A 14,463-nucleotide genomic window follows, 5' to 3' on the forward strand; every position below is an offset into this window, starting at 1 on the left:
GGCAAGAAGTGACTGGTTTACAAGCTTTCAAGAGGGAACTTAGCACCATAGGGCAGGAGGAATGCTGAATCTCTAGTGAGTAGTATCCAGTCTGTCTAGGCGGGCCTGATGAAATGAAATGCAGTTGGGTCTCTTGTGATACAATTGTGAATAATTGTTATCAGGACTGATTGTGAGGGTTGGAAATGTAAAGGTAGACGTTTTATAGCAAGGAAGGGAGTGATTAACTTTCCAGTCTAGGAGCGGAAGTCCCTAGGATCATTAACCGTGAAGAGTGGAGTGTGGGACCCTACCCAGAGAAGCAGTGATGCCTGAGATGGAGGCAGAGATGATGGCATGGAGATATGGAGCAGCTGGAACTTTAGATCCAGAGAGGGAGAGTGACTGTGTGCTGAAGACTTGGGGGAGGGGTGTGGGTATCAGGTTGATAATGCATGGAGGGGATTGTAGCCATGTCAATGAATGCTATATGAAAGAATGAATTTAAACTAATGTTCTCCCATGTAAACTATCACATAACTCATAATAAAACATTTAAAAAAATGAAATGGAACACATAAACATCAGTATCTTAGCTATTAGTGAGCTGAAATGGACTGGTATTGGCCATTTTGAATCTGACAACCACATGGTTTACTATGCCGGGAATGACAAATTGAAGAGGAGTGGTGTTGCATTCATCCTCAAAAAGAACATAACCAGATCAGTCATGAGGTACAACGCTGTCTGTGTTAGGATTATATCCATGCGCCTACAGGGAAGCCCTGTTAATACCACTATTATTCAAATTTATGCACCAACCACTAAACCAATGAGGAAGAAAAAGAAGAATTCTTCCAACTTTAATCTGAAATTGATCAAACATGCAATCAAGATGTATTGATCATCACTGGTGATTGGAATGCAAAGGTTGGGAGCAAAGAGGATGAGCAGTACTTGGAAAATATGGCCTTGGTGATAGAAATGATGCTGGAGAACACATGTAGAATTCTGAAAAACCAATGATTTGTTCATTTCAAATACCTTCTTTAGACAGCATAACAGACGACTATACACATGGACCTCACCAGATGGAATACACAGAAATCAAATTGACTACATCTGTGGAAAGAGATGATGGAAAAGCTCCATATCATCAGTGAAAACAAGGTCAGGGGCAGATTGTGGAACAGACCATCAAGTACTCATATGCAAATTCAAACTGAAGCTGAAGAAAATGAAAACAAGTCCATGACAGCCAAATTGTGACCTTGAATATATCCCATCTGAATTTAGAGATCATCTGAAGACCAGATTGAATACATTAAACACTAAAGACCAAAGACCAGAAGAGTTGTGGGATGGCATCAAGAACATCATACATGAAGAATGCAAAAAGTCATTGAGAAGACAAGAAAGAAGGAAAAGGTCAAAATGGATGTCAGAAGAGACTCTGAAAACTTGCTCTCCAGTGTAGAGATGCTAAAGCAAATGGAAGAAATGAGGAGATCAAAGAGCTAAATCGAAAATTTCAAAGATCAGCTTGAAAAGATAATGATAAATATTACAACAAAATGTGCAAAGATCTGGAATCAGAAAACCAAAAAGGAAGAACACGCTCAGAATTTCTCAAGCTGGGGGAATTGAAGAAAAAATTCAAGCCTCGACTTTTGTTACTGAAAGATTCTCTGGGCAAATTATTGAATGATTCAGAAAGCATCAAGAAAAGATGGAAGGGATACACAGAGTCACTGTATCAAAAGGAAATGGTTAATGTTCAACTGTTTCAAGAGGTACCATATGATCAATAGACAATGATACTGAAGGCGGAAATGCAAGGTGCATTGAAGGAATTGGCAAAGAACAAGGCCCCAGGAATTGATGGAATAAAAGTTGAAATCTTTCAAGAAAGCAAGGAGGCACAGGAGACACTCATCTCTGCCAAGAAATTTGGAAGACAACTATCTGGCCAACAGCTTAGAAGAGATCCATATTTGTGCCCATTTGAAGGAGAGGTGACTCAATGGAATGTGGAAACAATTGATACCCCATGTGAGTAAAGTCTTACTAAAGATAATGCAAAAATGGCTGCAACCTAACATTGACAGAGAACTCCCAGAGTATAAAGCCAGATTCAGAAGAAGATGTGGAACAAGGAATATCACTGCTGACATCAGACAGATCTTGGGTGAAATCAGAGAATACCAGTAATAAGTTTAACTGTGTTTATTGACTATGAAAAGGCTTTTTTATTGTGTGGATCATGATAAGCTATGTACAACATTGCGAAGTATGAGTATTCCAGAACACTTATTTGTGCTCATGAGGAACCTGTACATAGACCAAGAGGCAGTTATTCGAAAAGAACAAGGGAACATCGAATGGTTTAAAATTAGGAAAGGTGTGGGCCAGGGTTGTATTCTTTCACCATACTTATTCAATCTGTAAACTGAACAAATGATCAGAGAAGCTGAATTATATGAAGAAAACAGAAAACCATGGCATCAGGCCTAGAGGAAGACTCATTAACAACCTGCGATATGCAGATAATACAACCTTGCTTGCTGAAAGTGAATAGGACTTAAAATGTATACTGATGAAGATCAAAGAGTAGAGCTTTTGGTATGAGTTGAATCTCAATGTAAAAAAAAAATAAACAAACAAAAAAACCCAAAAAAACCTCACCACTGGACCAATAAACAATATTCTTATCAACAGAGAAAAGATGGAAGTTGCCAAAGACTTCATTTTTCTCAGCTCTACCATCACCACTCATGGAAGCAACGGTCAAGAAATCAAATGATGTATTATATTAGGTAAAGCTGCTGAACAAGGCGTCTTTAAAGTGTTGAAAAGCAAAGATATCAGTTTGAGGAATAAGGTGTGCCTGACCCAAGCCATGGTATTTTCAATAACCTCATATGCATGTTAAAGCTGGACAATGAATTCATAAGACCTTAGAGGAATTGGTGCATTTGAGTTATGGTGTTGGAGGAGAATATTGAAAGTACCATGGGCTGCCAACAGAATAAACAGATCTGTGTTGGAAATAGTACAGTCAGAATGTTCCTTAGAAGGCAGTATACCCAGACTTGTGTCTCATACTTTGGACATATTATCAGGATTGACCAGTCTCTGGAGAAGGACATCATGCTTGCTTAAGTGGAATGCCAACAAAAGCTAGGCAGATCCCCAGTGAGATGGGTTGGCACAGTGTCAGCAGCAATGGGATCAAATGGAGCAATGATTTGGAGGTTGGCCCAGCACCGCACACAATTTTGTTCTGTCATGCATAGGTTTGCTAGGAATAGGTACCACTCAGGGCACATAACAACAAGAGCAATTCATTCCCTTGCCTGTTTTTTCATTTTGTCTTGTTCTTTGTTTTTTTTTTTTTTTTAACAGAACAAGTTCATATATTGTTTTATGTTCATTTGGAAGCAAAATACTTAATAAAACTAGAAGAGAATTTGAAAGCAAACTTTGATTCTGATGTATCGGCTTGGTCTTTTTGTTGTTATAATGTGCCATGGAGTTGATTCTGACTCATAGCGATGGTACACGGTTTTTCTGAAGAGAAGCTGGTGAGTTTGAACTTCAGAATTTTAGTCAGCAATTCACTACTTATCCTACATCGCCACCCTACCCAGACACTAAAATAGCCGTTGATTCCAACCAATCGTGAGTCTCCCTATAGAATAGTTTCCAACCACATGTCGGCCGGCCCTCTCCAGAGAAAGAAGAGACTTAAAACTTCTGCAAAAGATTTGGTGGTGGCTGTGTGCTGTGGAGTCGGAACTGACTCATAGCGATCCTTTACAGGGTTTCCGAGGCTGTAAATCTTTACGGGAGCAGAAAACCTCCTCTTTATCTCGTGGAACAGCTGGTAGTTTCGAACTGCTGATCTAGAGGTTCGCAGCCCGATTCGTAACTACTATGCTTGCAACCTCTGAAATGTATACAGGGTAGCTACTGAGTCCATGGCACTTATTAACAACAAATCCTTATGGAGGAGTGCTGGTATGTCGATGTAGGCTAAGCCCTGGACTTAAAACCTGTAGGTCAGCGGTTTAAACCCACTAGACGCTCCTCGGAAACACTATATTGGGTCATTATGCATGGGAACTGCATCCAAGGCACTTAACAACAACAATGATGTTTATGGAAGCTGATTGCCCTTGTTACAGCTTTCTCTCTGGAGTGGATGATGGGTTGGAGTCATCACCTTTAGTTTAATAGATCAGTACTTAACCACTGCACACCAAGGTTTCCTTTCCTAAAATACACACTAGTATAAATCATGAAAAGAAAAAGAAGTTAGAAGAAAGAGAGAAAACTGGTCCAGATAAGAAGTAGCTAACCCAGTGTACAGCAGGATTTTTGTTGTAATTAATAAATCCGCTTTTAGCTTTTTGGAATAAGCAGGCTTAAGCTATTTCTTTCAAGAAGAATGGTTGAATTTCATGGTTCCAGGCGTTAGGGAACGCTATGAAGCACCTCTTATTCTTTTTCTGTACATGCAGGAACATATGTCTAACTCGCAGGTCACTGACAGAAATGACTGGAAAGCTTCTGGGCATCAACTGGCCTTTGCTAAACATTTAGGGCCGTTTTATTGACCGAAAAATCCAACTCATGATCCTGTTTGTGCTTTTTTCCAAATCTACTAAAAAGCAAGGTAGAGAATCAGGTCTCAGTGAGCTGATGTAGCAGAAGGAATCTTGGCTAGATGTCAGGAGATTTACAGCAGGCTATGATGATGGGGGGCATTTCAGGACCAGGATGAGGGGGCGAGCAGGAGACAAATGAACTTATCTCTCTGCTTCCTGATGTCAAGGTGGCCTGGGGAGAGAGAGATCACAGCAGTGTGTCGCCTAGGCTGCAGCGGATAGCCCTCCGCGCCACGGCCGGTTGCCGCTCTCCTCCGGCTCTCGGATGAGCAAGCGTGTGTGTGCGCGAGAGCGGCGGGCGGCGGCGGCAGCGGGAGGAGGCGCAGGCGCGCTGCTCGCCCGTCTGCAGCCCCGCGCCGAGCGCAGTGTCTCAGGGAGTTGATGGCAGCACCACAGTACGGCCGCCGGTCAGAGCACGGAGCGCAGCCTTCCGCCGCTGCCCTGAGTGCGCCCAAGATGTTGGGGGATTGGGGCGGCAGCGGCAGCAGCAGAGCCAGGGACGGGGGCGTGCAGCAGCATTCGCTCGCCTGCCTGTCCTGACCTGCCTCGCTTGCCCCCAAAGAATGTCAGCCAAGTCCAAGGGAACCCCCTCCTCGTCCTCTCCAACCGAGGGGCCGCCTGCAGCTTCCAAAACCAAGGTGAAGGAACAGATCAAGATCATCGTAGAAGATTTGGAATTAGTCCTGGGCGACCTGAAGGACGTAGCCAAGGAACTTAAGGAGGTGAGCGACGCGGGGGTGGGGAGGGAGTTCGGCGCCTTTGGTCCAGTTGCGGTTCCTGGGTCCCTTTTTAGCAGACCTCTAGATTTCCAAACTCTTGGGAAACTATAAAAAGACGCCTGAAAACGGACTTTTTTTGCTTTGGAGACTTCAGAGAGAGTTGTTGTACTTTCTCTTTTTAATCTGGAAGAAATCAACTAGTGTTTAAATCGATTGACCTAGGGGTGATGGGAGGGGTGAAGGCGCGCACGTCTATGTGTGTGTATTATAGTGTGTGTGTGTTGGGTAACTGGGGGTGTGTCAGCAGAAGAAGAAATGAGTAGCCCTGCTGGAGCTTGCACGATACTCCTCTCCTGCCTTCTGCTCCCCTGGAGCCCTTTGGCAAGTCCGCTCTGCCTGGCAGTATCCCGAAGCCAGGGCTGAAGGGGGGGCCCGGTTCCAGGCCTTGAGCCAGACCAGGGAGGGCAGGCTGGGGGAGCGCAGCTCTAGTTCATCTCCTACCTCCCGAGCCTCTCAGGAAGGAAGACGACCCAGGCTACTGGCAGGAGAGTCCAGACTTCGGGATGTGAAGCGAGCCTGGGACTTTCTCACTTTAACAGTTTCTGAAGCATCCCTAGCTGCCCTCCGCAGGAGACTTCCAACAACTCCATGCCTTCTCCCCACCCCACCTTCTTCCTACCATCCTGTTTCCATTTAGCATTGAATAGGGGCTAGGGACACACCAGTGAAGCTTTGTGTGTGTGCGTTTTTTGTGTTGTGAACGTGCGTCTGGGTTTTGCCACACCATCCCTGGCCCTTTGAAACCAGGACGGTTTTGCTCCCACCAAACCACCCCCTAATCTCTGTTTCCTGGTGATCCGGTTGGGAAAAAAGAGAGAGAGAGAGAGAGCGAGAGCACGAGAGACAGCGGTAGGGTTGGGGCTATGTAACTTGGGCGGAGGCTCCAGGCATGGGCGGGGGCCCGACTGGATGGGGTGGGGTATTAGGCGGCTGGGTGGGGTGGGGTCCCAGGCGAGCCTCACTGGCAGCTGATGGCGCCACGAAGCTGGTGGCCAAGCCCCAGCAGTCGCTATTCATTTACTAAACCTGTGCCTGGTGCTATTCTCGGTGAGAAGTCTGTGCCCCAAATAGGACTAGAGCTGTGATTATAATTTGGAAAGTGGTAGTGGCCATGGCAGGAAGGGAATGAGTAGGACATAGTAGTATAGGTTCAAAATACTGTTGTAATACTATTTCTTAGTACAAAGGAAGAAGATTGAGGGTGGTTTGGGTGTCTGGCCTTAAAGATTAACCTCCTTTATCCAATTGAGAATCCAAAATTGAGGAAACAGTACTCCAGCCCTTCATTACCTCTATGAACTGAAGTCTACATTTGTTACTTAAATTAAGTCTGTTTGAATCACCTATTCATCAGCAAGATTCCTTCTGCCAATGGCAAATATCATTGCTGTAGGTGCTCCACAGACATAATGTAATTACTTCTGAGGTGTGAGAGTGCTGGTTGATAAGATTCTGGGATAAAACTTGTTGGTGTGTGCAGTGCTTCTCCAAGATCATCACTACACAACTGTTTGACAGATGGTGAGGTTATGCATTGAAATTCAAGTCTAACCATACTGTTCCTTTCTTTGTTATCCTTTTATTTGACATCTTTGGCAGGCTGTGTTTTCATATGAAACATTATGGCGTATTTAAGAAAAGAACAAATTTGGGCATTTTCCTTTTGGCAGGATTGTGTTATATAGTTGTTGGGATTTCTAAGGTGCTGGGGAATGTGGGAAAACTACAGCAATAGTCATAATAGTCAGAGATTGAGATAAACAGAAACAGAGGCAATCAAATTCTGCCTCTCTGGACACATTCTTCCTTACATTAGGATGTATAGCTCACTCCCAATTATGGATAGACTTTATTGTGAGAAATAGCATATGGTATTTGTTCTGCTTTGCACCATTATACTGTATACATTTGGAGATCAGGTAGCTCTGTAGTGAAACTTTTAATCCCCCCCTGTGGCTCTTGGTTAGAATCACAAAGATGTATATCTTTGTGCATTTGGTACCTCTCCCTTTTATTCATGGCTTCATTTATTTGAGGAGTTTTAATGAGAAAAACAACAACAGCCAAGAATCTTTCCAGAGGAATTGAAAATAACAAATAATGTGCAATCAATGCAATCAAGAAGATTAAAAAAACAATCTGACTTCTAGTAAATACTATTTGGAGATTTTTTTTTTTTTTTTTTCCTTTTTTTTTACTTGCTACTTTGGAACCTTAGATTGGCTACCAGGCTTGGTTTGGGTAATAATCTCAGGGTAATCCTGACTTTTATCAATGGAATATTAGGTGATGGGGAAATAATTATTTTCGTGTGGGTATTATCATTCTGGGTTTGCACATGGTATTGTAGATACTATGGCTGAATCTCTCGGTCTTCCTTTTTGTTGTTGTTGTTGTTAAAGTGCCATTGAGTCAGTTCGGACTCATAGCAACCCTGAATAGGGTTTCTGAGGCTTTAAAATCTTTGTGGGAACAGAAAGTGTCATTTTTCTCCTGCAGAGTGGCTGGTGGACTGAATTACGGACCTTTTGGTTAGCACTCCAGTTCTTATCATATGGAACCACTATGCTCCTGTTTTTCCTCTCTTTTTCTCTCTCTATATATACATCATGAATTAGAGTTATTTGGGGAACAAAATATTTATATGGCATGCTTAGCCTATGATATCATGAAGTTGTCCTGCATTTATCTTTTTGAAGATAACATTGCATATGTGATTGAGCATGCTTTTGATGTAGTTGTGAATGAGGGATTAACTGAACACATTTTACATTACAATGCTTGCTGATCTATACACTTATGACACATAAATATAAATGTTGCTATTTAATTTAACAGTTGTCACATTCAATATTCTGGCAGTTTATAATTGATTCATATTAAATTTGCATGTTGTATTTAGAACTCTAATTTCTTTTTTGACAATGACAGGCTTTTAGGGTATAATATATTTCTTTATAAGTTAGCCTAGAGATCTTATTAATTCAAAAGATAAATTAAAAGTTAAAATATTATGATAAGATCACTATGTCAGTTACCATATGGTATTTGTTTTTCTTTTCTTCATTTTCATTCTAACTAAAATATAATATTATTATTTGAATATTCTGTTATTTATCTAGGATAAATTGTGGGCCAAGAATATTAGATATTCATTTAAGGCTATTTTGAAATTAGTTTTTCTTTGTAGAAACTCTCTGGACTTTAGTCATCTGAAAATTCAGGTAGATTCAAACAGTAACAGTAGCTGAAAGGCCTTTAATAATTAGTAATAAAACCATAATCATATCCAGCAAGAAAAGTGGCATAATAAGTATATTCTTATGATTATTTATGGTTAAGTGTCAGTTTAAGTGTGAAAATATCTGTTTTCACATTCTCTCTAATGAGAATGAAAGGATTGTTGTTATGTTTTTAGGTGTATAATGACCCTGTGCACAACAGATTGAACACACCGCCTAGTCCCGTCTCATCCTCACAATTACTACATCTGAGCCCATTGCTGCTTCCACTGTGCCAATCCATCTTGTTGGGGGTCTTACTCTTTTTCTCTGCCCCTCCACTTTACCAAGCATGATGTCCTCTTCTAGGGACCAGTCCCTCTTGATAATATGTCTTAATTATGAGAGATTACGTTTCACCATCTTGGCTTCTAAGGATCATTCTGGCTGAACATCCTCCAATACAGATTTATTTGTTTTTCCGGCAGGCCATGGCACTCTTAATAGTCTTCTCCAAAGCTGTAATTCAAGTATGTTGACTCTTTTCTGGTCTTCCTTATTCATTGCCCAACTTTCACATCTATATGAGGCAATTCAAAATACTATGGCTTGGGTAAGACACACCTTAGTCCTCAAAATGATCTCTTGGCCCTTTAACAATTTAAAGAAGTATTTTTTCAGCAGATTTGCCTAATATAATTTGTCGCTTGATTTCTTGACTGCTGATTTCATGGGTGTTGATTGTGGATCAAAGCAAAATGAAGTCTTTGAAAACTTCAATCTTTTCTCTGTGTATCATGATGTTATTTATTGGTCCAGTTGTGAGGATTTTGTGTTTGGAGTTGTATGTTGGAAAAAGTACAGGAATTTTAGAAAATTGAAGGGCAGTTTTATTCTACCTTCAGAATTTAGTAAACTAATTTGACCCTTCAGAAATAAAGTGGGCTTTTCATCCTGTATAAGGAGCCATGGTGTCTCTATAGGACTGGGATATTAACTATGAGACTGGAAGTTCAAACCCACCAGATGTTCTACAACAGAAAGAGAGGCTTTTTACTCCCATAAAGGTACATAGTCTCTGAAACACTACACAAGATAATATGAGCTGAAATTGACTCAGTGGAGGTGGGGTAGGATCATACTCTATACTGTAATGGAAAATCTTGACTATCATTTAACAACAGAGAAAAAGAGGAAGACCCTCAACGATATGGATTGGCCAGGTGGCATCATTGATGGATTCAAGTGTGGCAGCGGTAGTGAGGTTGGCCCAGGATTGGACATTGTTTTGTTCTGCTGTGCATGGGGTCTCTATGAGTCGGTTCCGACTCGATGGCACCTGACAACAACAACAACAACATCATTTAACATATTAATCAGTACCTACTATGTGCCAAGGAGCACAGTGGCTCTGTAGCATTAGCACTAAACTACAAACCACAATGTCAGTGGTTCAAGGCCACCAGTCACTCCTCAGAAGAACAATGAAAGTTTCTGCTACCAAAAGATTTGTTGTTATATTGTTAGGTTCCATAGAGTTGGTTCCAACTTATAGTGGAGCAACTTTAAGTTGGTTCCAATTTAAAATGGAACCCTATGCACAAAATGAAACACTGCCCGGTCCTGGGCCACCTCAAATGTTGTTACATTTGAGCCAATTGCTGCTGCAACTGTGCCAGTCCATCTAGTTGGGGGTCTTCCTCTTTTTGCCAATCCTCCACTTTACCAAATATTATATCCTTCTTCAGGCATTGGTCTTTCCCAGCAGTATGTCCGAAATATTAGAAACAAAGTCTGGCCATCTTGGCTTCCAAAGAACATTCTGACTGTACTTTTTCCAACATAGATTGGTTTGTTCTTTTTGTAGTCCATGGCACTTTTAATATTCTCCTTCAACACCATAGCTCAAATGCATTAATTCTTTGATTGTCTTCCTATCCAACATTCACAAGCATATAAGGTTATTGAAAATACCATGGCTTGGGTCAGGTGTACCTTAATCCTCAAACTGACACCTTTGCTCTTGAACACAAAAGATTTAGAGCCTCAAAAATCCTATACAGGGTCACTATGAGTTGGAATCGATTCAGTGGCTCTTTACAGCAACAACTGTGTGCCAAGTACTATGCAGTCTTTTTATTATACCAGATGAGTAAGTTGTAGTTCCTGGTCTCATTGAGCCAAAAAGGTTAGGGTGGGACACATTTTTTATATCTTTGAACACCAGTTGAATAAATAGAAAGGCATTACTGTTTTTAATGGCCACTTTCACTGTTGTGTAAATCATCATGGGAAGAAGAAACAGAATTAAGAATCAGAATATTTATCTCTATCCATATAAATATAAATGGAATAAAATTATAACAATTCCAGGAGAGCCAATGTACAAGTTTGAATATATCCCACCTAAATTTAGAAACCTTCTCAAGAACAAATAAATTGAACAATAATGACCAAAGACTAGATGAGTTGTGGGATGAGATCAAGGACTTCATACATGAAGAAAGCAGAAGGTCATTAAAAAGACAGAAAGAAAGAAAAGATCAAAATGGATGTCATAAGACACTTTGAAACACCCTCTTAAATTTAGAGTAGTTAAATAAATGGAAGAAATGATGACATTAAAAAGCTGAACAGAAAATTATGAAGGGTAACATAAAATTGGACTATATGAAGCAGAAAGCATTTGAATCGAAGGAAAACTCATTAACAACCTGGAATGTGCAGATGATACAACCTGTCTTGCTGAAGAGGACTTGAAGTACTTAATGATGAAGATCCAAGACTAGAACCTTAGTGATGATTGTTGTTGCTTGTTGCTAAGTGCTGTCAAACTGATTCCGACTCATAGTGACCCTGAGTAGGGCTTTCGAGGAATGACAGCTGAGTTTGAACTGCTGATCCTGTGGTTTGCAGCCCAGTGCTGAGCCTACACCTCAGCGTAAAGAAAACGAAAATCCTCACAACTAGACTACTAAGCAACATCATGATAAGCAGAATATGTTGAAGTTGTGAAGGATTTCTTTTACTTGGGTTGATAGTAAACACCCATTGAAACAACAGGCAGGAAATCAAATGATGTTTTTATTATATTGTGCAGATATGCTGCAAAAGGTGTTCAAAAATAGAGATATTATTCTGAGGACTAAGGTGTCTGACAAAAACCATGGTATTTTCAGTCACCTTGTATATATGTGAAACAGCATCAAATAATAAATAACAAGTAATTTGAATTATGGTGTTGGTATCACATATTTAAGATATCATGGACTGTCAAAAAAACAAACTAATCTGCCATGGAAGAAATAAAGCTGAAATGCTCCTTAAAAGCAAAAATAGTGAAGGTAGTATCCCCACTGAATAATTTTCATCTTGTCTAGATGGGCCTGGTGAAAAGAGATGGGGATAAAATTCTTATGATTCAATAGTAAGTAATTGTTATCATGATTAATTACGATTGTTACAACTGTAAAGGTAGCCGTTTTCTAATAAAAAGGGGGGAGTAGTTAATCTTACAGTCCAGGAACAAAAGACCCTAGGACCATCAAGGGAAAAGAGCATGAGTGGAATGTGAGACCCTATCCAGAGAAACAGTGACACCAGAGATGGAGGCAGAGATGATGACATCGAGAGATAGAGCAGCTAAGGACTCTAGACTTATGGAAAGAGAAAGACTGTATGCTGGCAACAAGTAGGCAGGTGTGCAGAATGTGCCCTTTGGTTGTTTAAATGATTATATACTCCTGAGTGTTTTGGTGTATGTCACTCCCCCGCCTCCAAATACTAACAAACAAACAAACAAAACGGAGGGAATAGAAACAAATAGATGCATGGAGGGGATCGTAATCATTAAAATTAAACAAAATACAATACGATGAGTGCAAAACTGCTCTTTTCCATGGAAACTATCACTCAATTCACAGTAAAAACTTAAAAAAAAAAAAAAAAAAAGGCAAAGATTGTAAGACTTTGTCTTATGTACTTTGGACATGTTATCAAGAGGGACTAGTGCCTGAGGAAGCTCATTATGGTTGGTAAAATAGAGGGCCAGAAAGAAGAGGAAGACCCTCAGCAAAATGCATTGACACAGTGACTGCTATACTGGGCTCAAACATGGCATCAATTGTGAGGCTGGTGCAGGATCTGGCAATGATTGTTTTGTTGTACATAAGATTGCTATGAGTCAGAAAAGACCCGATGTCACCTAACAACAACAATAATAATATGTTAATTTGTATAAACTAGTTTTGCTATATTTAGTGTAGCAATCCCTTGGTGAGGAGAGTAGAAGTTTAGAAAGATGGTTAGATAGTATTTTAAGAAACTTTCGATTTATTCAGATGATAATGATTGACATAAATTGATCAATACAATATGTAATAGGTCATGTATTGATATAACTACTTCCATGTATCGCTGTATACATATTATTAAATATGACAGATTTCTATGAAGAAAAACTCTTTGAAAGTGTGATGGTTAAAGTTGTGTGTCAACTTGGCTGGGCTACGATTCTCAGTGGTTTGGCTATAGTCATCCTTCATAATAAAATTGATATATTATAGTCACTTCCATGATGAAATCAGCTACGAGCTACCAGTTGATTGAAAGGGAGTTTGCTTGGGGTGTGTGGCTTGCTTATAATATGTGTGGATGTTCTGGAAAAGCTTGAATGTTGGATTCATAAGTCTCTGCACCTATGTGAGTCAGAAGACACATACATTCTGACATCTGACCCATGTCCTTGGAACTTTCCATTCTCTATAAGAGTTTGAGCCATTTCCTTGAAGTAAACCTCTGCATATAGACACATATAAGGTTCATTGGTTTTGCTTCTTTAGAGAACCCATTCTAAAACAGGGGGAGTAAAGAGTCAATAGGATACTTTTGGAATCTTTCTCTGAAATGTGAGTAAGATGTGAAGAGGTAGAGAGGATGAAATAATAATAGGAAAAATATTAGAATATAAGATTGATCCACATTGCTTTATTCTACACACCCAGAAAAAGAATAGAAAAATCTGGTGAATTTCTAGAGTGTTAGGGATAAAATTAATTATAACTGCTGGTATAGCTGGTGTGGTATAATCCATTTTTGCTAAGAAATATAGAAAAAGAGCTATTGGTTTTTGAAGATAGTCAAATAATCTGACATATTTGTATGACAATTACTTATTTTTATGGAACAAATCTCTGGTAAACTGTCTTGTTTCATATGTTGGTAACAATATGGCATCATAGCTATGGGAAGAGAGATAAACTTCTATAATAAACAGTCTTTTATTTGGAAACAAAATGTATTGTGGCTTTAGCTAGATTGTGTTTCAGTTTAAATGGATTACAATCTTGATTAATTTACTAGTCCTTCATTTTATGATTTTAAGTAACAAGAATATTTATGCATTGAACCAATGTTAATGGAAGTTTTGTTTGTTTGTTTGTTTGTTTTACTAGTGTGTGATATTTGGTTGGATTCCAGAAGATGAAATTCTTCATTTTCCTGATGGTTAAGATTTTGGCTGCTTTCAGTTTTCTAATATTACAAACAATGCTGCATTTTTTAACAGAATTTCTTGAGCATGAAATATGGATTTCTTAAAGGCAAACCTAGGAATAGAATTTCTGGAATTTCTAAGTCAGAAGTAACTTTAAGTATGCTAAAAATTGCACACCCATTGATTTAGAGTCAATTCTAACTCATGGCAGCCCCATGTGTGCATAGTAGACCTGCTCTGCAGGGTTTTCACAGCTATAACATATGGAAGCAGATTTTCAAAGCTTTTCTTCCATAAGTGAGTTGGTTTGTGTTTTTTTT

General features: G+C 39.7%; 1 protein-coding gene across 1 annotated transcript in view; it reads left to right on the top strand.

The window, feature by feature from the left end:
• Positions 1-5,212: 5,212 nt before the first annotated feature.
• The window catches only part of PRR16 (proline rich 16), a 432,695-nt gene continuing 423,444 nt past the window's right edge, over positions 5,213-14,463 (top strand). Inside the window, exon 1 of the mRNA XM_006873196.1 lies at positions 5,213-5,371. Coding sequence (XP_006873258.1) covers positions 5,213-5,371 — 159 coding nt within the window. The remainder of the gene's footprint in view (positions 5,372-14,463) is intronic.

This window comes from Chrysochloris asiatica, unplaced genomic scaffold (genome assembly GCF_000296735.1).
Source record: "Chrysochloris asiatica unplaced genomic scaffold, ChrAsi1.0 scaffold00228, whole genome shotgun sequence".
NCBI classification, from domain to species: Eukaryota; Metazoa; Chordata; class Mammalia; order Afrosoricida; family Chrysochloridae; genus Chrysochloris; species Chrysochloris asiatica.